Below are 25,917 nucleotides of genomic sequence, written 5' to 3'. Positions count from 1 at the left end.
GTCAAACGCCTGGCATTAGAAAACAACAACATTTGCCATTATGTCGGCTTCATTTTATTACAAGGTCGGTACTAGGCAGTAAGTCTCTCTATAATAAAGATACTTGTAGCATTGTTATAATTCGAATGTGCCGCAGCACCAATATTGAAGAAGGGGTAGGCGAACTATATCTTGTGTTACTCTGACAGTGAATAATTAGAGAAGGGAAAACGATTATGGATAAAGAAATATTCAAATCTAATTATGTAATTTTTAAGAGAAGTTAAAGGGGGGTTAAACCCGGTAAACCCTCCCTTACGTATGCCTCTGTGATTATAACGGAATGGAGGAAAAGTTTTTATTTCTGAGATCCTGTTATATGTATTTAACACGTGTATTGCATACTATTTTTTGGATGATCATATTTTTAGAACTGCAAATACTGTATAATTTTTACCATACTTTTTTTCATTGAAAATATAGAGTAAATTTATTTTCAAAGGGCTTTGCGTGTCGTTTCATTGTAGGCCAATAGGTAACAAGTAACCCAAAGAATAGAGTTTGTAATACTCCGCAATTTTAGTTAATGTAAAAAGGGGATTATTTTGCTGAAAAGAATAGTGAAAGTTGGTGTTATGATACATCCACTTATATCATAGCAACTAAGATGATTGAAAGCTGTGATTCCGCCAGAAATAAAAATAAAGAATAAATCTTTCTTTCTTCATCGTAGTTTACCTCTCCCTTTTAGGTTCATTTATACTACCCATGCCACACGAGCCTTATAGGGATGTGACCTGTTGAGAGAGGAATTAGTCTATTGGATTACATACATACTTTTTTGACCACACAAGGACATGGAGGGCCTCCCCGGATGAGGGATCAACTCAATGCCAGGACCGCCTCCGATACAACACAAACATTTAAGACATTACACATCATTCACTCACACATATGAAAGGATTAAGGGAAGGATCGCCGTCCATGGCCGGACTTTCAAGAGGTACAATCCCGGCATTTGCCTGGAAATAACTGAGGAAACCATGAAAAACCTCAGTTAGGATTGCCAGCCTGGGATTGATCCCCGGACCTCCTGAATGCAAGGTCAGCTCTCTACCACCCCACTAACCTGCTCAGTATGAAGAATAAATAAATAAATTAATTAATTAATTCTAACATGTCCATGAACATAAATATTGAACAGTTATGGAAAATTGGCTGTAATTCATTGGTACTGTAATATTATATAACAGCACTATTCATATACTATAACAGCATTAATACAGTGCTGTTATGAGTTGTAACAACAATCAGTTTCTCTAGCAACCAGTCCACTTGTAAATCCAACTTACAAGGCCTGTCAATAATAGAGGTAAGTATCTGTAGAACATTCAGTCAAGGTTAAGTGGGTGTATAGGAACCGAGGGGTGTGTTTTTGTTTTGCTGAACTTCAAGACAGTGCTAACTCATTTAAAGTTTGTGTGACTGTAACCTGTATATGTTTTCGTTTGGTTTTTCTTTATAGTTTGATACTGGTATTTATATTATTTTACTTCTATTCTAGTGATGTGGAAGAGAAGGCATGATGGCCTTAACTACAACAGAATAAATAAATAAACAAAAAAAATATATGTACTGTATATACCTACAAATTTAAAAAAACAGTTGAATATAAAGCACGTGATTAAATGTTTTCTTTTCGGTGCCTGATTTATAGCTGTTTCAAATTGAGTTAACCCTGACGGACATTTGGCTAAGAAGTTCATTAATTCACGTAAGTGACGCTATGTAAAGATTCATCTTGATGGACGAGGAAAGCTTAGTAAAGACAATTCGTTTTAGGTGTCTATAGTTGAGTTTCAGGGACTTTCGAAAAGTCTAACAACCAGTTTAATTAAAAACAGAAGCAAAAAGAAAAACTCAGGCAATACCGAGTACTTTCAGCTAGCATTTTATAAAAGATTTTTGACATATATCTTTGATAGTGTAATACCAGCCTTATACAGAAGGAATTGTCCCACCAAGAGTTTTAAACTGGTTGAATTAACATGTCAAAGACATTTAGGGTTGCTTGAGTCCTTCCTCCCACAATCTGCATGTCCCGTGTTGGAATAACACAAGCTGTGCCAAAGTAATAGCAAATGCTACTGTTTTTTTGTCAGTTTGCTAACATGTCCTGTACTGTTAAGTTGTCATTAATGATATAGGCCTACAACTAGTTATTTCTGTGCTTGTGTGTAGTAGTAGTGTCCAAAAAATTATGACAAGTGAGGAAAATAGATAGTGGCAACGAAACGTCGGAAAAGAAAAAAAAAATTAAAAAATAGTATCTTGTAACTAGACGCAGTTGATGAAAGTGTAGTGCGAAGGATAGTGTGTGACTTTTACGTCATTGAGAAATGCAATCCAACAGTCTCTGCAGTAAGAATAAAACTGAGAGAGACAATGGATTTAATAGGGGCAATACTAATGTTAGATCTCTGCTAAAAAAGAACTGGAATTTTCTTGAAAGGAAACGAAAACAAATAGGTCGTTATGAGTTGAAAAATATACAGTATTAAGCAAAAGAATTTAAACTATGTGAGGCTAATTTCTAATTATAGAACTAAGGAAAGAAATAGTGTGTACAGTATTCAATGAGTCATACATTATCATTCCACCTCCATGACTCAACACATGACCTAGCGCCGGTATCAAAAGGAAAGCGCCTAATAATGGTACATGCCTGAGATGAGCAGAGGTTCGTCCCTAATGCCAATGCCCTACTAATTTGGAAAGCATAGATCTGAGGATTACTTACTTACTTACTGGCTTTTAAGGAACCGGAGGTTCATTGCCGCCCTCACATAAGCCCGCCATCGGTCCCTATCCTGAGCAAGATTAATCCAGTCTCTATCATCACACCCCACCTCCCTCAAATCCATTTTAATATTATCCTCCCATCTACGTCTCGGCCTCCCTAAAGGTCTTTTTCCCTCCGGTCTCCCAACTAACACTCTATATGCATTTCTGGATTCGCCCATATGTGCTACATGCCCTGCCCATCTCAAACGTCTGGATTTTAAGTTCCTAATTATGTCAGGTGAAGAATGCAATGCGTGCAGTTCTGTGTTGTGTAACTTTCTCCATTCTCCTGTAACTTCATCCCTCTTAGCCCCAAATATTTTCCTAAGAACCTTATTCTCAAACACCCTTAACGTATGTTCCTCTCTCAGAGTGAGAGTCCAAGTTTCACAACCATACAGAAGAACCGGTAATATAACTGTTTTATAAATTCTTTCAGATGGTCGTGCCAGAGAATCAGTCTCATTCCGAGGCTATTTGAAGGATTCGTAACAAGCTGTTTTTTACAGTGATGGGTTGTTAGCCCTTCGCCAAACCCCCAAGCTGGAGGACCACCCCTCATCAGCTGTCTGCGACTGCTTATTCAATATATTCACAGCTACCCTCCATATCTGGAAGCCGTCTCCTCGATCCGCAACCTGAGGACGTGCCATGCTTTGGTGATAGATCTGGGGATTACCATTCTCAAATTGGTTATGAAAATGTTAAAAATAAATTGAAAGGGATTATGGAACGCGATTTATTGTTTAATGACGTCGTAGACCCCATTGTCATAAACCTCGGTGGTGTCAGTGATGGTGATGATGATGGTGATTCCAGCTGAGACGACAAAATGGATGGGATGGCAGAGCTTGAGGACTTCGACTAGTGGCTCAAGATAAGAGGTCAATGTTTTCAATTAGATGTTTAGAACGCCCTGTCGTTTTCACTAGTTCTCTCCCCCTTCCAAGTGACGTCAACCAGGCTTTCAGAACTTCTGCGCAAGCTGTACTACTCAAAATGTAAATATGTAATGTAGGTAAATGTATGATGTAAAGGTGATACAAGGAACAAAATGAGGAATGAAGAAAAGGAAGAAGGTGTAAGGAATTTTTGCTATATTTTGGCGAGTCATAAAGAGAAGGATTGGAATGTAGATATGAAGAAGCATGTGAAATGGGCAGACAAGAAACGAAGCTATGTTGGAAAGAGTGAGTGAAGAAAGAATAATGTGAAGCTAAACAAGAAGAGAAAAAGAAATGGGTTGGGTCACTGGCTAAGAAGAAACTGCTTACTGAAGGATGCCCTAAAAGAAATGGTAAACGGGAGAGCAGTTCGGGATAGGAGAAGATATCAGTTGATATGCAACATTAAGATATTATGGATCTCATGAGGAAACTAAGAGAAAGGATTGGAGAATGCTGGGCTTGTAGTGAAAAACCTGTTCTAGGGCAGTAAACTATGAATTAATGAAGTGTATAATTATTTGCTTTTATGCATTTGTTGTATATGGTGCGCAGAATCTCGAATAGAGGTAAAATTATGAGAGCAATTTCCCCTCAGATTGTACCAGTAGGCTAATTTAACATAGTCTACTGAATCTGTTAAAATTTCCACAATTGAATATATGCGACGTTAATTTATTTTTATTAGTGCCATTGAAAAATGTAAATCGCCTGTGGTAGATAATGCCACAGTTAAAAAATATAATAAGTCACGCGGTAGCTTTCCCTCTATGGATATAGGGTAAATTAAAAATTTTAATTTGATACTTTTTCTTTTTCGTTCTACTCGTAGTTTCAATAGCCGGTCAAACATGTTAACATGTTGCAATACACAGTACCATATTAATATTAATTTGATATCAGATGCCTACAATATTTATTTCAATTTTCATTTTCGGAGAGTTAACAGTTTTCAACTCCAGAAAATTTTAACTATGCATTTCACAATGTGTTGGAATGCTTCGAACGATTGAATATCGTGTAGCTTGTTAAAAATTGTTTTATCATGTGGAATTTTCCTGCCTGCATTCTCGGAATGATAAAATTAGCAGATTTGTCCTGTTTCAAGGGCAGGTAATCAAGTTTGTATATTACTGATTTCATGTGCAAACTAAAAATTATGCAAATTTTAAGCAAAGTTTTATTTCTTAAAAAAAATTACATCCGCTTATGTAACTTCTGACGTCAGCACCTGCCATTTTGGGGAATTTGATATAGCAGAGCCATTGAAATACCAGCGGAAGATCTTGGAAACTATCTAAAACAAAACACTAACGTTTAAATTTAAAAGGCCAAAGGTGTTTCTGCTTCTCGGTTGTTGCCGTCAATGAATCTAATCAATTGGAATATTATTATTACTTTTCAATGTTCGTGCATGTTGTAATCCTTCAGAACGTTTCATCGACATGATCTTGTGAAGTAAATCGTCTTACTGTGGTAATGCAACGTTGTTAATACAACAACTAAGTAGAGCATTAACCGGAGTAATGAATTAGTAGTGTTACAGATATGCAGGTGCCGGTGGGTGGAAAATAAATGTAAACACAGGGAACTTTGTTTACGTTTGCAGTTTTATTTAGTGTTTACAATTATTACTTCGTTTGACGTGAAATGTCTATTAAATTCACATTGCAATAGGAAACAAATATTACGAAGTAATTTTAATGGTGTTTAATGTATGTTTTCTCACGTTTAGGTTACTAACCTGCTTTTGGGCTTGCCTTTCTAATTTGGCATATCACAATGGAAGAACAAGAAGGACGAATGGCAGTCGATTCTGATGAACCAATGTCAAATGATGAAAATGATATTATTATCAACGAAGTAGATGGCTTGCCAAATGTGCACCCAAATTATATTGAATTGGAGCTTCAACGTGACACTCCTAGGCAGAATTCTGATGGTGCACGCACTATGGATGAACTAATCCATGATGAAGATCTTCCAACTTCATTGATAGTTACAAACCTAGATAGCTCCATCTTCAAAAATGAAGAGAAAAAAGTAATATTTCTAATTTCTCAATATTACCAAAGAGATATTTTTCTTTCCAAGTGCATTAATATATATTACATTTCCAACCCCGAATTGTATATATGGAGTTATATAAATAATAATCGACGATTTGTAGAAAGTAAAACAAGGTCTATGGTACATATTTGTTAAAAAATAATGTGTTCTTTGTATTTTCAGAAAGAGCTGGAAATACTATTCAGTCAGTTTGGTGAACCGGCTTCATTTCAATTTTTTCGAAGCTTTAGACGTCTGAGAGTGAATTATAATTGTCCAGCTGCTGCTGCCAAAGCAAGAATACATATGCATCAGACGCAGTTCGGAGATACTTTAATTAATTGCTATTTTGCGCAGGTAAATATGTATATACAGAATGACCACTTATTTAGTTAATTCTTTATAATTGCGTTACCAAAGGGAGGCTGATCTGTTTATTGACCAAAATGCTTATAGCCTATGCAAGGCTTACCAAGAGCCTGAACTAACCGAACCTAACCTGTCACACTCGATCTTACGAAAACTCGCTTTCTATCTATTTGTGTACCTGCCAAAATGCTTACATGCAAGGCATACGATCCTGCCTTTCTTCTGGTCACCTTCCACCTTTATTTCGGTTCTAAATTGGTATCGGCACTCAATTTTTCTTTTGTTTACTGTACATATGACTTGATTAGAAGTTAAGTACGGAAAATACATTCACATCTTAGCATGGTAACACAATAGTACAGAAATACTCTTATTTCTTAGATACCGGTAGTTTGTATAACTATTTCAACACATATATAGGTATGCCAGACGACACCCTATGAACTGTTAAGTGACAGAGAGACATCTTATAAAATAAAGAGGTGCAGTTTCTTAAATAGAACATTAATATGTTGCAAGGAGAAATTATTGTAAATAACAAGTTAGATTGTATTAACAGCAGTTTTCTGAGCAGTTTTAGATTCACCCAGTGTGATTCTTTAGTTAATGGTTTGTGAAATAATGTGTCTATTTTTCTATGCTCTACACATGTTCCCATTGTAACTTGTGAACATTATTTAATGTTCTTTTTTCAGCCTGTTTCACCAATTGACTTTGAGGATCAGCATTTGCAACCTCCTGCTCCTGTAAAGCAATTCTTGATTTCTCCGCCAGCATCACCACCAGTTGGCTGGGAACCAAGAGATGAAGGCGAACCTCTGGTGAACTACGATCTTTTGGCTGCCATAGCAAATCTCACTCCAGGTGCGTTAGTTCAAAATATATGTGCAGTATGGTTAATGTCAACTTTCATAGTGTTACAAAATAATATATATTCTCCTGTCGCTCTTATTGAAAAGTGGAGGCAAACAAAAGTACGAAAGTAATAGGTAATGCAGCAGTTCCCAAACTCTTTCAGCCACGGATGCCTTTTTGAAGTAAAAATTTCTCGTGGAGCCCCAAAAAATATTTAGTATTTAGTTCTATATATGTTCTTCATCACCCAGAAGAGGAATAGTTCTATATATGTTCATCACCCAGAAGAGGAAAACATGTTTTTTTTGACAGAAAACACCTCGGCCAATTTTAAGATTTAAGATAGATAGATAGATAGATAGATAGATAGATAGATAGATTTATTTGTTCCATAATATTCTTACATTTGCTTTACAGCATAGAATAAAGAACATGTCCAATTCTTACGTTTAACAATAAAATGCAATACATATAAAATACAACTATGAAATATGTACCTTAATAACAATAATATTTTATACAATGTAATATGTTTACCATTTAATATTATTATAATATTTACACAGTACTGTGAAATGTCAAGAATTCATCTACAGAATAGAAAGTGTGAGATATTAAGTAATTTTTTAGTTTTGTCTTAAATAATGCAGGATTTTGGCTATGATTCTTAATGTCTTCAGGAAGACTATTGAACAATTTTATCGCAATGTAACTTACTCCCCTTTGAAAGCATGATAAATTTGATGATGGCGTATGAAAATCATTCCTTCTGCGGGTATTTATACCATGTATGGCTGAGTTAGTTGGAAAATTTTCTTTATTACATAAGAGGAAATTTATTGTAGAGTATATGTATTGATTTGTTAAGGTTAGAATCTCTAATTTTTTAAAAAATAATCTAAATGATTCTCTAGCCTTTGCTCCAACTATTATTCTAATGGCTCTTTTTTGTACTAAGAATATATTTTTACTATCTACAGAATTTCCCCAAAATATTATTCCGTAGGACATAATGGAATGAAAATAGGCAAAATATATTGTCTTTAAGATACTGCTGTTTAGAAATTGTTGTAACGACCTAATTGCGAAGCATGCTGAGCTAAGTTTGGGGGTTATTTCTTTGATATGATTTTTCCAATTTATTGTATTATTAATATGCAAACCAACAAATTTGGTTGTTGATGTTTCTAGTAGAGGTATATTGTTGATAGTTGTGTCCAATGTTTCGGAGATTAAATTTGAAGTGGCTTTAAATTGAATTATGTTAGTTTTATTAATGTTTAATGCTAGTTTATTGGTTGTAAACCAGTCATAAATTTTAAGGAGAATTGTTTCTGTTTTATATTTGAATGTGGCAAAGTTATTGTCTGTAATTATGATACTTGTGTCATCTGCAAATAGTATAGGATAACCTATTCCTTTTATTATGGGGCCAAGGTCATTTATAAAAATTAAAAAAAGAAGAGGCCCTAATATAGATCCCTGTGGGACCCCTGTATGAACATTTCCCCATGTTGAAGTAGATTTAAAGGAGTTATTAAATGCGTTGATTTCTACTTTTTGTTTTCTGTTCAGGAGATATGACTGAAACCACTGATATGCTATGCCTTTAAAATACAGTAATATAACCTCCATTTCAGCTACATATAACCCAAAAACCAAAACTCAACACACTAGAACAATATGAAATATACAGACACACTAAAACACACCCTAATCAAATTCTCAACACACAGATCAATTTCAGAATACACACACTATTTGACACAACTCTTCATCACACGAACACACCCACACAACAGGCAGCGAAGTTGAGATAGCGCCGAGATCTAGTAGGCTCTGAGGATGGTGTCGAATAGCACCTAAACAGCTGTAAGCCGCACATGCTTACATAATTAACACGAGTAAGATCGCCATTTAATCAATGATTTATTTCTAGTTTGAAAATAGTATCTTTAATGCACACACTTTGAAAAATCTTGGTAAAAGTGTTGTTCTCCTGGGTTTCTTTAGTAGATTCATTTGAGTTTAAAATGCATAATTGATTTCCGTTTCCTGTCCCCTCCCCATGGATTTATATAGCCTACTAGCCGTACCCGTGCGCTCCGCTGCACCTGTTAGAAATAAATATAAAGTAATTACATAATTAAAATAGGACGTTTGGTCCAGGGAACATTCGTGTTTGATAGAAGGATAAATCGTTTAATATGTTACTTAATTTAAATTGTATTTAAATAATTAAAATGCGATCAGTTTCGTCCAGAGAGCACTCATTTGGTGCAATGACAAAATTCTTTTAGCATGTTTCTTATTTGTTATTACATACAACCATAGTTTAATGAATGTACAAAATAGCCTGTTAAGTTTTCTGTGCATTAGAAACTATTTTAATCTTACCTGACCTCGATTCACTCAGAAATTACTGTAATAACATTATAGCATTATGTCCATCTAGAGAAACTACACTTTCCAATGGTGAAATAATAATTAATTATACAAATTGGTTAATTTAGCATCCGATATTACTTCAAACAAACACAGAAACATTCTCTGTAGGCTATGTTTAATATCTTTCGATTGTTGTTGTCCAAGGCCCCTTATAGACATCATTTTTTCTTATTTCATTGCACGGTCTTAGATGGCGTTATTTTAATTTTAAAACTCATTTATCTCATTAAATATCAGTCCTATCAAAATTTTACAAAGAGTAAAACTTATCGCAAATCATTTTTAAAGAAACATTTGTTATGTCACATTTTTCACAAAAATCAATAATAAGCGAGATATTTCGATTTATTTAATTCAGACCCCTTATAACCCCCCTTTCAAATAAAGTATTTTGAATGCCATATAGCCTAAAATCTAAGTTACAACGAACTTAATTTATATTCCAATTTTCATGTAAATCGGTTCAGCCATTATCGCGTGAAAAGGTAACAAACATCCAGACAGACAGACATACAAACAAAAATAAAAAAAAAAAGCGATTTTCGGTTTCAGGGTGGTTAATTATATATGTTAGGACCAATTATTTTTGGAAAATCGAAAATTACCAGAAAAATTTCGGCTACAGATTTATTATTAGTATAGATTGCTGAAACTAAGTTACTTTCAGGTGAGACACACGAACTACACCCGCCGTCAGGCAGTCAGCCAGGCATTGTTGTTCATGTGTGTGAGGAATCTGCTGGGACCTCCCAGGGAGGAACACCGCAGCCCAAGCCTCGGATAATTCAGACCCGGTGCCCAGACCACCAAAACTGAAGAACTGCCTAAACCACCACTTTGTACTTAGGCCTGAGTCGAGATGGGAGTGCCAATATCCTGCCTTTATCAAATATTGAAATGTTTTAAGTCGTATAAACTGAATGGGAACAAGTCTTACCATAGCATGTAGATTCCATCTCAGGTAGCATTGATGGAAACACTAATTTTATTGTTCATTCTTTACAGTTTGTATTTTATTTCCGATTATAGCTGAACAATACTCACGCTTCTCTACAATAGAATAGTTGTTTGGCCACGTACCACATGGTGCACAGTTGTTAAAATATGAAATGTAAAATATTTCAATATTATAATTGATAATGGCAGCACTGAATATTCTTGAGGTTTGGCATTCATAGACGGACATTACGAAATATCACCATGGGATGTCCATTGGTATTCTATAGCAAGAACTGCCAGACCTGTACTGAAAGTAATACAAAATATATTCGTATCAATCTCATGAGACACAGAGCAGTTGTTAATTTCCTTCAATACATTCTAGGGTTATGTAGAGTCGTGTATTTGTAGAAGTCGTATGCTTTTACATTATCATATCAATAACTTATTTTGGCAAGAGTGTAATTTTTATTTGAAGTGCATACACCCTGTAAATCACAAGGTGCTACGAAGACGATTTGAACCCTGTATCGTTGTGTCTCATGGATGAATTTAGTATTACATTATAAATTAGATAAACACTCGAGAGTCAAGTGTTACCTAGAATTGCAATGGCTCAATTAATACCAACCTTTAAAACAAAACAATTTCAGACATAGTTTGGGAAGTTGTCATTGACGTAGTAAGATTACATCAAGATTATTACTTGTTTCAATCATTTGAAGTGCTTGTGATAATGCTACTGTTGTGGACAACACTGGAAGCAGATTCCATTTGTTTTTTTTAATATCTGAGGTATGGTCCTCTTCTGTTGGGCTGTTCTTAGGGATGCATTCACTGGCAACCTTTTCAAGATGAAAAGAGTAGGGAACGTAATTTAGCATTACTGAGTTTTATTGTAAGATAGTCGAAATGCATTGTTTCATGTTATCATTAACACAAAAAAAAAGAAAAAAAAAAAGAGATATACATGTTCAAAAATATGACAGTAATTGAATACAAGAGCAGAATTCTGCAATTTCATTATGCTCTGTTGGTCTTATTTATAGGATATGGTTGTGTCTCAATGGACCAACAGTCCTGTGTGTTCTCTATGTGAAAGCCATAAAAAATACTTGAATTAGGACTGCAGTTGTTTCAGTCCATCTCTTAAAATGTCTCATATTTTCCATTTTCTAGCTTTGAACTTCTATTCTTAAAATCTCAATGGTTTGACTGCTCATATTCCTTATTTTATCATTTCATAGCATTTCTTGTTTTTGTTGGTTTTTTCTAGATGTAATTTTGTTGCGTTTAAATACCCAATAATCAAGCACCGTGAAAGCCTCATCTCTCTCTCTCTCTCTGAGATTATCTAACTTAATTTTAATATGATTAATTTTTCTGCATTGCTTTCAATTAATTAAAACTAATTTCTGATGTTAGTTTGGATATATTGTGGCTCTTCTTTTGTTTCTTTTTTTATGTAACTGTAATTTATTTATTATATTTGTGAAATTTTAAAGTATCTTAACTGTTTCCAAAGTAACACTGTATTTTTCAGAACACTTAAAAAAATGATATAATATAATATTGTTTTATTAATTCAGTGTAATTGACATATCACAAATATAAAAAGTCAATGACACCTACCCATATAAGTGATCATTGTGTATTATACAAATTATAATGATCACTCACATGGGTAAGTGTCATTGACTTTTATATTTGTGATATGTCAATTAGACTGAATTAATAAAACAATATTATATTATGAATAATTTCAAGGGAAAAATTGTTCTGGGGCTGGGTATCGATCCCGGGACCTCTGGTTGAACGTACCAGCGCTCTACCACTGAGCTACCCGGGAACTCCACCCGACACCGTCTCAACTTTTCCCTTTATATCCACACAACTCGTGTGGCTGACGAAACACGAGAGACCCACAACAAGTGCACACAATCTCTGTGTGACTTGGAATTGTGGTTTTCTGTTAACGTATATATTATGCAAATCTAGTCTTTCAGGTGAAGGTTCAACTTTTCCCTTTATATCCACACAACTCGCGTGGGCTGACGAAACGCCAGAGACCCACAACCTGAAAGACTAGATTTGCATAATATATACGTTACTGTGTACATTAACAGAAAACCACAATTCCAAGTCACACAGAGATTGTGTGCTCTCGTTGTGGGTCTCTCGCGTTTCGTCAGCCCACGCGAGTTGTGTGGATATAAAGGGAAAAGTTGAGACGGTGTCGGGTGGAGTTCCCAGGTAGCTCAGTGGTAGAGCGCTGGTACGTTCAACCAGAGGTCCCGGGATCGATACCCGGCCCCGGAACAATTTTTACCTTGAAATTATTCAAATCTGCTTTACAGGGAGCTTCACCTGAAAGACTAGATTTGCATAATATTATATTATATCATATTATATTGACTATCTGAACATTTCATGATGCTTTCTAAGATACTTAAAAAAAAAAAATCTGACATGTTCGTTATTGGGAAAAAGTTACGGTAAAGTCTGTTGATTTAAGGCAGATTCATGGAATTAAAATTAAATGTTACTGAATCGGGGACAACCATTGAAACCGTGTGAATATTTTCTTCAACTTGTCGAAAATAAACTGATACATTTTTCATAGTCATAAAGAGAAACATAGATTTGAGCCATCGTATCTGTTATTCACATAATCATATCAAATGAACACACGTTCTGTGATTGAGAATTGGGGGCTGATCAGATCACTGGAATGTCATATGGCTGTTGTCTGCATTGGAATCATATACAGTAGTTTGTTACATAGCCTTTTAGGAGCAGGAAAGCCAAGATAGGGTCTTTCTTGAGAGAAGCCTAATGCATTTTGGTGTTCCATAGTGCTGGGCATGATGATGATATACAAGTGTGTAGAGTACTTTGCTAATTATTTACATGTGATTTTTATCATCAGTGTATTTGGATAAAAAATTTTATATGTTATATTTGTTTTTTACAAGGATATGGAGCATTACAAATTGCTTTTGTTAAGACAGAAGAAGCCGTTATCATAATATGTACTTAATTTATAATTTTGGTTGTGTAGTCAAAATTATTAACATGTAGAATAATTATGGTATTATTTTTTAAATACCGGTAATATAATACTTACATTGAAACCTATGATATTAGAAATATTTACTTTGATATTCTTCCATCAAAGACCACAATTTGAAGATAGTACCAACATACTTCAGTTAATTTTATCTTCTCTACACTTATTAATGCATTCTATTACTTCTACATATCTCTAATAAAGCAACTGAATCAGGTATATAATTTTGATTCTAGATTGAATTTGTTTTTATCTTCTCAGGAATAATAGGAGTACTATGAAGAATATCATTGGTTTTATCAGCTTATTTGTTTTTCCTCAGAATACTGAATAGTGTGTTTAGTTCAGATTAAGTATTGTATCATATTATATGATGTCTCTGTTATGTGCCTGAAAATACAGTGTGTTCAAAAATAATGAAATATTACTCATAACTTCTTAACTTTTAATTTCATAAAAAAAAAAAGTTTTATACAAAAGCTGTTGGAGATAAACCATACAATATGATACTTAGTCTTCGAAGAAAGTTAGTGATTCAGACATACAGGTTGTGATAGAAAAACTTTATTTTTTTTTTAAATAGCACCCTATATTAAAATTTACATATTCCAAATCTCCATTAAATTTTACGTGTGAATGTGTAGAAATTTTACTCATTTACCCGTTTCATGTCCTTTAACTATTTATTAAACTTGTTTCGTGGACTTCAAACGTGAGACAAAATAAGTAATACATCTTGATTACACAACTTTTAACACTGTATCACTTCGGAATATGTATGATAAGAACTTTCTTGTGTTAACTATTATTAACGTACCTTGTTAACATGTTTTGACCTATTTTCGGTCATCTTCGGAACTGGTCGTTGTTGGTCTTGGCGCCTCTTGTTTCCTGTGTGGGTGCGTTCGTAGTGTAGAGTCAAAGAGTGTATGTGTTTTGAAATTGAGTTGTGTGTTGAGAATATCGTTGGGGTGTGTTTTCGTGTGTCTGTATATTTCATATTGTTCTAGTGTGTTGAGTTTCTGGCTTTTTGGTTGGATGTGTAGAATTTCCATGTCTGTGTTGATGTCTCTGTAGGTGTGGTTAGCATTTTTGTGATGTGTTCTGCATATGTGGAGGTGTTTTGTAATTTTGTTATGGCTGTGATGTGTTCTTTGTAACGTGTTTGAAATGATCTGCCTGTCTGTCCTATGTAGAAGTTGTTGCAGGTGTTACACAAACAAACAAATACAACCACACAGGCGTATACAAACTCAAATTTAACACCTACAACAACTTCTACATAGGACAGACAGGCAGCTCATTTCAAACACGTTACAAAGAACACATCACAGCCATAACAAAATTACAAAACACCTCCACATATGCAGAACACATCACAAATGCCAACCACACCTACAGAGACATCAACACAGACATGGAAATACTGCACATCCAACCAAAAAGCCAGAAACTAAACACACTAAACTAGACGGCAATTCGGAAGGCAGATGGCCACTAGATGCGCCGTAGCCTGTATGGCATGTGACGTCACAAGCTTGAACAGGAGAACCAATCAGAATCAGTCTATAACAAGCACTTCCTGAGTTCGTTTGTTCACGTGCGAGTGTTTCAATACATTGAATAAGTAAAACTAACATTTACTATATGTATGTAAGGTAAATAAATGGACGAAGAGACTGTAAAAACACAAGTATTACACAAGCAGGCGCGGAAAATAGTGTTTAAAGTGTATAATTATTATAAAAACGTTAACGAGCAGAACGCTGCCAGCCATCTTGATGCTGGCAGTAACGTTGCCAACGTGCAAGAAACGACTGCAGAAGCATGTGGTGTGGGATTGAGAAACGTGCAAAGAATATTGTTAGTGAAGGAAAGAGGGTTTGTTTGGTGTCATGCTTACAGTAATCAACGGCTAAGGTCATTATTGTCTTTTGATAATTTAAATTCTCTCCTGCGCTATTTGTATTGCACGTGCGTGAAGTACGATGTGGCAATGTTGTACGCTGCCTTGCTCTATCTGTCTCTCTCAACGCAAACGCTAGCAGACAACCACCTTCCGAATTGCCGTGGACAGTAGAACAATATAAAAAATACAGACACACAGAAAACACACCCCAACGATATTCTCAACACACAACTCAATTTCAAAACATATACACTCTTTGACTCTACACTACGAATGAACCCATACAGGAAACAAGAGGCGCCAAGACCAACAACGACCAGTTCCGAAGATGCCCGAAAATAGGTCGAAACATGTTAACAAAGTACATTAATAATATTTAAGACAAGAAAGTTCTTATCATACATATTCCGAAAATAAGTAATGTAAAATCATATTGAGCAGGCCATAAAACTAACAAAACACTATTACTAACCAAACTTAACAGCAGACGCTCAAATTGAGAATCATTCACAGCCATACAATGTCCCAGTCTATCACGAAAACTGTCCATTATCTTAATTACAGTGACCTGAATGATCTGGTCCATCTCATATCTGCCATGGACAGTTTTCGTGATAGACTGGGACGTTGTTTGGCTGTGAATGGTTCTCATTTTGAGTGTCTGTTGTAAAGTTTGGTTAGTAATAGTGTTTCGTTTAATTTTATGACCTACTCAACATGATTTTAAGTACTTATTTGTCTCAAGTTTGATGTCCGCAAAACATGTTAAATAAGTAGTTAAAAGACACGAAACGATAAATGGGTAAAATTTCTGCACATTTATACATAACATTTAATGGAGATTCGGAATATTTAAATTTTGATACAGGATGCTGCTTAAAAAAATTAAGTTTACTGCCACACTCTGTATGTCTGAATAAAGGTTGGTTCACAATAAACTAGAAATGAGAATCGGAACGAAAACGAAAACGGTAAAATTGTTAAAATGTGTACATTTAAATGCGAGCATTCACAATTAACAAAAAGCTTACCAGAGCCCGGGATCGGGAACAGAGAGTTGGCCAAGTTTCAACTTTGACGTTCACGTTTCCGATCACAGCCCACTAGATTCATTCTGTTGCCATATAAAAGCTATTTTGTCGTCGTATATTTTGTAGCAGGAAGACCGTGACATAACCTATGCATTATTTTGTTCTGTGCTGTGCATCATGGAGCAAGTTTTATTTGATGAGATTCTAATATTGAGTGTTGAGGAAAATCCTCACGTTTACGATAAGCGGCGCGCCTCGTATAAAGATGAGAAAATGAAGGAGAATACGTGGCTTTCAATAGCTGCATCTTTGAACACCGATCGTAAGTGAATCATATTTTATTACTGTATTGGTTGTATTACACACTACATATTCATGCTTCAATTCAATAACTACTGTTGTGTTCATTTTTGTCCTATTACAAATGTTTCTTCTCTAATAATTATTTTACGTTATGGTAGACTTAAAATAGGTTGTGATAATAAAGACGCATAGGCATATTTATAGTGCCATACCTAATAAAATGTTTCAGTTGAAATTTCGAAGTTGGTTAACCTGTGTTTATGTAGGCTGCCTTGTACTCATGAGAGAATGCCATTGGTCAATTATACACAAATAACATCAGAATGCGTAATATCGACTTTACATATCGTTATTGACATACATATCGATATGCATAGTCGTCTACGTTCTCGGTTTATTGTGAATCAAAAAATTTTCATATTCACGTCCTCTGCTTCTCGTTTTCATTCTGGTTCTCGTTCCCGGTTTATTGTGAACCAGCCTTAACTTTTTTCAAGCACTAGTATCATATTGTATGGTTTATCTTCAACAGCTTTTGTATAAAACGTTTCTTTTTGTAAAATTAATATTTAACTAGTTATGTGTAATATTTCATACTTTTTGAACACACTGTATGTTACTGCACAACCTCACAAGTCTGGCCTGCATAGGTTAGTGTTAATGGGGTACTAATGGAGAATAGGAGAAGAGATGGCAGGAGAGTGCAGAAAAGTAACTACAATGTCATCTCTTGTCATTCATGAATAAAAGCAGGATTTGAATGTGGGTGTCTAGTATGAAAAGTCAATGCACTGGGCATGTTCCATTTAATCGTTATTTTGAGTACCTATTTTTCCTCTGGTTTACTTTATTAACTGGCTTTATATGGGTGAATGACGAACAGTCAAATATCCACAAACAGAACAAAAAAAATAAATTTTCTCCCAAAGAGTTTTCAGTATAAGTGACTGACATTCTTAAGGAACATTACTCTGGCTGTATGGAAAACCCTGATATTGGAGAGTTACGGTAGAGATGTTAGAAGTTTCTATGGATTTCCTAGTCATACCATATCACATTCTTTCTCAAAGACAAGATAGCAGGAACTTCTTAAAAGATAGATGGGTATCATAGGTTACAATGTAGGTATCCATATTTTTATCCTCCCATCCACATATAAATTGTCACTGATAATACAACATTGTTGTGGAAGAATATTTTTTTAGTAATTCAATTATTATCAGAAATGGCTGGATCCATTATAGACTGGAATGTTATTTAAATGCTAAATATTATCGTGTTCACTATTTTAGATTTTTTTAATTCTCTAATCTACATAAGAAGGTAACTAACTCCTGTTACCCATTGTAAGAATTAAGAAATACAGAAACCATCAGATGACATTGAAGTTTATACAGATTTTGTCATTTCATATTTGAGATTTGTTATCAAATACATTGTTCTCTCTTGTCACCTTAAGGGGAGAGGATGGTTTTCTTTTTTGGTGAAAAATGAGTAAATTAAAAAAAAAAAAAATTATTAAAAATATCCTGTGATATGTGTGGAATGTATAGCATAACATTTTGTGGGTATTTGTGCCCTTATCAGATGTTGAGTCGCCATTTTTAAACTTCCTGTGTTACGGATTTTTAAATCACTCGCCCACTTTTATTGTTGTTTCCGCTAAATTAAATGTTCAAAAAAAAATTTTTTTTTCTTTAAAATACCCTTTGATATGTGTGGAATGCATTGCATAACATTTTATGGGTATTTGTGCCCTTATCGGATGTTGAGACGTCATTTTTAAACTTACTGCGCTATGGAGTTTTAAATCACACGCCCACTTTTATTGGTTTCCAGTAACTTCATTTTTTTTTTTGCTACATTGCCAGACAAAAATGGATATAATTTCCGAACTATTAAAGATACATGCATGAAATTTAGAACACACATTCTTTAGACTATTAGGAAACTTTTCTCTGTAACAGAAGTTTGTTAATTGATTTCATTTTAAAAATACGTCCGTTTGTTTGCAAGAAAGGAAATCAGAAAATTGTTATTAAATTTGAATTGTTTATTTTACAAACGTAGGGACTAATATCAAAATTCTGTTACAGACAGTTTGTAGAACATGCTTTTGCAAATACATTGCAAAAAAGTATGAATCTATCTTTAAAAACGGTTTAGATATATCGGTTATAGTACATTCCTTCATTAGGTATATTTTTTTCAAATTTGACCCCCCAAATAATTTTTTTTATATATATATTTATATTTGGTTGAGTTCCTACAGCTATGAGCGCTCTACATACAAAAAATTAATATTTTACACCAAATAGGAAAAAAATTTTAAAAAATACCATCCTCTCCCCTTAACTTGTAGTTATCCACTTTCAACTAACTGCATTTTTTTGTGATTACATATATTTTCGTTCAATAAATTCATAACTTCGTCTTATTTGTAACAAAAAAAAATCATGTTCATCCGAAGAATCTCATCTAATGAGACATTCTAGAGCAATCTGAGATGAGATGTCTCATCTACTTGTTACGTGTTGCAATATTGTATTTTTCATTTGTTACCACCAGACAAGTATAAATATGGATGCCGTGCTTACTTTACAAGCTTGAAATGTAATTTTCTCAGCTGTTGCTGCATGTGTTGCTGTGTACATTTTAATTGTTTCAATAATTACATTATTTTTTTCTTATGAATGTACATAGTGACTTGTAGCCTATAATAGACAAGGAGTTAGAAATTCAAGTATCGTTTGACTTTTACCATGTAATGGATTTGTGTGGCTCCTAAGACAATCTGACTGCCTTTTTGTCTCAGAAAATATATATTCCAATACCTACTGTGAAAGAATGTGGGCGAACTCGAGAAGTTATATTAATAAACTTACCCATCTATTAGAAAGGTACTACCACAGAAAATATGCAGATGCGTAACATTGAGACTGGAAACAACTGTGAAAAACACAGAATATAGAGTTTAGTATATTTTTTATATATATGGTGACGCATTAATTGGAGTAATTATTCAGTATTGGTAAAATGACAGGGTTATCAAGATGTAAAGAATAGGAAAGGAAGTCGTTATGGCCTATTTAAAACTAAGGTCTCAAAGAAAACTACGAAAAATAGTTAGCTTTGAAAATCGAACCTTGAACCTCATGTTATAAAGCAGTTCCTCTGGTAATATATATTTAATGCACATAGAATAAACTATTTGTAGGAAATCTGGAGATAAATATGAATGATATTGTACAGCATGACTCATTTCTATTTCAATATAAATTACATTTTAAGTACGTAAAGTTTGCATGAAATTCTCGATACTGTCCTGGTTTCTTTGAAGGTGTATTGGAAGTTAAACATTACTTTTGTAAACATATGAAAACAAAAGACGTTTGATATGCTAAACTGTTCTTAATTTCACTGCTGGGATTGTTGACTTTCACAATAATTAAGCAGCAGACATTTTTTCGTAATTTATTGCCTATGCAAGCAATGGTATCAAGTGTGAAATATAATATTGTGTCAAATCTGACAACTAACGTACTATCTTTTGTGAAGACACTTACGTAACAATGTTCTGTAAAATGTTTTACTTCTTGGAAGGATCATTATGCTATAATTGTATTATTTGTCGCTAGTAGTTTTTTTAATATGCATTGTATATGTGTATTTGTAAAGCATATTGTAATTCTTCTGCTACAGTTGGTTGATTTTTCATGAAGTTGTTTAAATGTGATGTCATTTTAGTCCTGTGGATTTCTGATAAGAGCTCTATCGTTATTGCTATGACACTCTGTTAATGTTACTTCCTATCTTTGTTACTGTATGAAAGATGGCCTAGTTCTTTGAGCTTTTAATAAAAATTTGGCGTCCGTAGAGAATGAAATTTTATAATACTGTATAACTTTGTGTGTAATAGCTGTTAAATGAGTTACTTGGGTTTCAAGTGTGCGATATCAACAGTTTGACTCCATATTTATTTAGGGGACTAGAAAAGTATTGACATAATTTTATTCAAATTTAGCTGTTAAAACTTATTTAGTTATTAACATGCTTGGGAGAGGAAGAACAAGGATTTTAGAAGTTAAAATTACATTATATGCTTAATATAACGCATTGTCATGTTTCAACTTTGTTCAGCTAGTTTCACACTTACGTAACCATGTTCACAATACTGCATGATGGCTGTAATTCTACAACTATAAAACAGGTATGTGTTAAGAGAAGATATCACAAAGCATGTGTGCTTTGAGTGTGATGTAATATAATACTGATTTAAAATGTGAAAATTATTTAATTTGAAAATAATATTTGCATTAGGAAATAAAATATACTGGGTGTTCAGTTCAAAGTATGTCATGGCTCACTATATACCGTCATATGGCTAGTCGATGAGCCTACAAAATTCAATCTGCCTACACTTCCGCAGAGGTGTATTACCTATGTGTCAGAGAAGTTGCCTAGCAAGTACGGCGTTCATTCTGAAGAGTACTTACTGATATGTACGGTAACGCCGGTAGTGGCAGGAATGTGAACTGTTTGGAAATACGTACTGTCGGGATATGGGGAGAGGGTTAAGACGATTACTTACGTATTTGTTGACATTAACTTCGACGATCAACATGGACACGGAGCATTTGATTTGTGTTGTGGAATGTTGCCGTACGCAACCGATGATAACAAATACCCTGCGTACGACTTGCCAGTTCGAAAGAGGTTATGGTAGCACACAGACAGTACAGACCGCCATCTGTTGCTATGATGTTCAAGTTATACCGTACATGTTCTCAAGTTCAGATTGAACGCCTTGATTAATAGGCAACTTCTCTGACATAAAAGCTGAAATTCGCTTCAAATCGCTGACTCACAACAGTGACGTCATGACACACTTTGAAATGAACATCCAGTAGACTATGATTAAACACTGGTACGAATTCATATATATTTCTAACAAGTTAATTTATTTAGTATAATTGGCTATTGTCACTAAAACTATAAACAGTTTTTTACAATAATATTTCAAACAACCTACTGCACACAAGTTTTTATTAGGAAGCAAAAGGATAATGACGTAAAAGCCAAATACCTGTCTTTGGAGAAACATATAGACAACTCTACTGCACGGTTTTGGCAAATTCAAGACAGAATTTGGTCACTCTTAACGGTATGGCTAGGCTGTCATGAGATGTATACATGGAAAAATATAATTTTTACAATTTTTATACATACTTTTCTCTTCTTTTTATATTTTCTATTATTTCTTTGTATACTTTATTTGCAAAGGCAGTCCCTAATGGGGGGAAGTAAAATAAATAAAATATCCATTTGATATTTAGGAAGTTATCTCAAAACGACTTCTCATATTATATTTTTCATACTTCTTCTTGTTCTTCTTCTTCTTCTTCTTCTTCAGTAGGTGCTACAACTTCGTCGAAGTTTTGACCTTTTCAATTAATTTACTCCATTCTTTTCTGTTATGAACAAGATTTGGCCAATTCTTTACATTCATTGTTTTCAAATCGTTGGTTATGTGTTCCTTCCATCTACTTTTTGGTCTTCCTTTTGCACTTTTACTGATGGGGTTCCATTTATATATTTTCTTAACTGTTTTTCCTTCGTCCATACGATTGATATGGCCAAACCATGTGATCCTTTGTGCTTTGATATAGTTTACTATGTGTTGGTTTTGTATTAAAATATTTAACTCTTTATTATTTCTAATTCTCCACTCATCGTTTGTATCTTTTATTGGGCCAAATATCCATATTTTTCATACACTATTATAAATTAGTTTAATTCATATTGAACTAATAATTTTCTTTTGTTTTGTATTCTTAAATGCATGATATCTTTCAGGAAACATAATATAGTAATAAACACACTATAGTTCACATATTAATGTCATCATGCAGTCATACCAACAACATAATAATTATAAATACAGTAAGAATGAGTAACATGATCAATTTCATATTATATTCATTCGGAAGGTCTACATTCTCTGCAACAGTATTAATGTAATCTTCCTGTCACGTTTTACCCATTCAATATGGTGATCCTGTTCGAAGATTTTAAAACAGCATGAAATATAGCTACTTTGTTTCTACCTTTTTCTTCCGCCCATTCCTCTCCTAGTCTGTAAACTTTTAAATGTGAAATTTTTTAGTTTCGTTATAAATATTTGTTGTGAAAATGTTCTTGTGTGATGTATGTAGAATTTCTCTTCGACTTTTCATATTCTTTCTTTGGAAATATGTGTTATAATTACATACAAATTTTCAGTATCCACAGCAATTGTCAACTAGCTGTTGTTAATATGATTGTCTATTTCCCATGATTTTATGTCAATATCCCTGGTAAAAGGTCTATAAGAAGAGGATTCAAGTGAGTGAGACACTTCAGCACTGTATGTATCCTCGTCAAACGGTGTTGGACTCGTTACTGGTGCCACAAGAAAACTGACTGTACTGAACTTATAAAACACCATGGGAATTAAGGTGATATATTAGTATAAAATGAAGTGATATCGATCAATAAAATTGTCATATCATGCCCACCACTGGTACTTTTCAGTAGTGTATGAGTATTTACATTTTCCTGTGCTGTTTTAATTCACACCTCGTGCTAAGTTTCTCTTCGTAGAGCATAGAGTATTGTAATTTAATTTTTCTAATCATAATTTAGTAACTTTGTTAACAATGATTTTGAATGCTGCAGGAAATACAACTCATACAAAACTCTGACTGGCAAGTTGTATATATTATGTTTATGTATGACTATTATTGTATGAGTTTAAAATATTGTTAATTGTTATTAGCTTGTTCTTGTTTTCAATTAATGAAAATGGCCTTCCGTAGCATCAGATTACATATATATATATTTTCTGTTGTACTATAAAAAAATATATATATACACACACAGCAAAACTGTTGTATATTTTATGCACCTGTTATAAACACAACTCTCATAGTATGCCCTTCTAAGTCTTATACTATGGTCCCATCGCTCTTATTTTCGGCAGCCAGTCACGTTGCAGGTCAGCTACATTTAAACGTGTGCATCTTGTCATTTGCTGCTGATGTTATGCATTTCCTAAGGTTCGATAAATACTTAATATAATCGCCCGCCATTTTTGTTCTTTCGTTGGCATTCACAGAAAATACACGAGGATGTCATTTGCCGCTCAATTACAGTGCATTTGATTTATTATCAAAGGAGCTATGACATGATAATGTTTAACGGTGTGGCAAATAGATTCCTTGTCTGGTAGCTCGGCAACAAAAGAACAAAAATGGCGAACAATACTACCTACCTAGACTTTATAGAGTCTTCACTTTCTAAGGTGTAAGCAAAGATGAGGAATCACGCCGGTAATAAGAGCAACAGGTCTATACCATAAAACTTTCCCAGATAAATATTTTCTCTCGCTACCTCTCCCTTCCCCCCCCCCTCTCTCTCTCTCCCCTCATGTTAATACGTTAAGTTTGAGTTGTCATAATAGGAGTATGAAAATAATACTTGTTTCAATACTGGCATTAAAAATTTTTCTTAATTTCTTTTTCTGAATTATACAGGATGTAACTAAAATGTACAGGTACATCAAAACTTTAGGTGCATATTCCTATTATATAAAGGATGAAAACAGTATTCTATATTCATCTGGAAATTCTTTATTTCTTTGTTACAGCCCTTTTTCTACAACTCTGCTTACATTGTATGATGCGTACATTATGAAATAAAAATAGCATACCACATGGAAATCTGTCTTACAGGAAGTACTCAAAAAAGGCTCCTGTTAGCACGGATACATGCATCAACCCGCCATCGCATTGAATCCCGGATGCGCTAATGTATCCTTGGAGAATGTTGTATTGTCTCGTCTTCCAAAATACGAGCTCAAAGACTCCTCATCTTACACCAGGGTTCCATACATAAGCTCTTTTAAATGACCCCACGTATAAAAGTTTAGTGAGTTTAGGTCTGGAGAGTACAGAGGCCAAGGAATTTATTCATCTCTACTTATCCATGTCACAGAACCTTTGATTTATAAATCGACGAACATTGACACTAAAATGAGTAGAAGCTCCATTGTGCATGAAGTACATGTTTCGTCATATTACTAACGGCACATGGTATAACAGAATAAGCAAGGTGTACTGTAAGAACAGTTTGTACATTCTCTGTTGAGCTTGGGTGGAAGAACGTGGGGTCCCACCAACAATGTCCGGCCCAAGCATTGACATTTCCATGTGGTATGCTATTTCCTCCCTCCCCCTCCCCTAATGTACTGCATTGTACAATGTAGACAGAATTGTAGAAAAAATGACTGTAAAAGGAAATAAAGTGTGTTCAGATCATTGTTCATATAACATTGTTTCATCCTCTATATGAGAAGAATATGCCCCTAAAATTCTGACATACATTTTAGTTACATCCTGCATATTAAAAAAAAAACATTGAAAATTTATGGGATGGGCAAGGCATGTAGCACGTACCATGGGCGAATCCAGAAATGCATATAGAGTGTTAGTTGGGAGGTCGGAGGGGAAAAAAAACCTTTGGGGAGACCGAGACGTAGATGGGAAGATAATATTAAAATGGATTTGAGGGAGGTGGGATATGATGGTAGAGACTGGATTAATCTTGCTCAGGATAGGGACCAATGGCGGGCTTATGTGAGGGCAGCAATGAACCTCTACTCCTAATCTACTTCTCTTGACACAAACCCTAGATCATATATGTAACAGATAAGTCATCGCTATATTAAAATCGTTTGAACTTTGAAGAGAATAACCGCCAGGATCGCCACCCGTCCGCCGTAAACGAACACGAGATGGCAGTACAGTCGCTAATGCAATTCAAATGGGAATTATGACGTGACTCCTTATGCAACAACTAGATGGCAGCGTAGTAAACCTGACAAAAGTTGTTAACTTCAAAAGCTATAAGACCGATCTATCTGTCTATAAATGATCTAGGCACAAACGAAGAAAGGGAAGAAATCTTGCATGAGCAAAGGAAATCCTGACACCTCAAAGGGAAATTTCACAAATGTAAAATGGCGAGTCAGTGCTTCCAATGCAGCGACTTCACGCTAGGTCTGTATGATTTCCATATTATTGTTTCGAGTAAGAAATTTGTATTAATTACATATAAATTAGCGGTTTAAAATCCTTG

General features: G+C 34.4%; 1 protein-coding gene across 3 annotated transcripts; it reads left to right on the top strand.

The window, feature by feature from the left end:
* The first annotated feature begins 5,073 nt into the window (after nucleotides 1-5,073).
* Nucleotides 5,074-12,023, top strand: sra (RRM_RCAN_like domain containing protein Sra). 3 transcript variants are annotated; one of them, XM_069838880.1, is made up of 5 exons: nucleotides 5,074-5,243; nucleotides 5,503-5,810; nucleotides 6,000-6,173; nucleotides 6,881-7,049; nucleotides 10,156-12,023. In XM_069838880.1, the coding sequence occupies exons 2-5, from the start codon at nucleotides 5,550-5,552 to the stop codon at nucleotides 10,302-10,304; spliced, it is 753 nt and encodes a 250-aa protein (XP_069694981.1). In that variant the 5' UTR covers nucleotides 5,074-5,243; nucleotides 5,503-5,549; the 3' UTR covers nucleotides 10,305-12,023. The 3 variants fall into 3 exon arrangements, with proteins under 3 accessions (XP_069694981.1, XP_069694982.1, XP_069694983.1); XM_069838881.1 differs by having other exon boundaries at nucleotides 5,075-5,327; XM_069838882.1 differs by having other exon boundaries at nucleotides 5,075-5,344.
* Nucleotides 12,024-25,917: the final 13,894 nt, after the last annotated feature.

This window comes from Periplaneta americana, chromosome 11 (genome assembly GCF_040183065.1).
Source record: "Periplaneta americana isolate PAMFEO1 chromosome 11, P.americana_PAMFEO1_priV1, whole genome shotgun sequence".
NCBI lineage: Eukaryota > Metazoa > Arthropoda > Insecta > Blattodea > Blattidae > Periplaneta > Periplaneta americana.
This window is presented reverse-complemented; position numbering and strand designations above follow the sequence as displayed.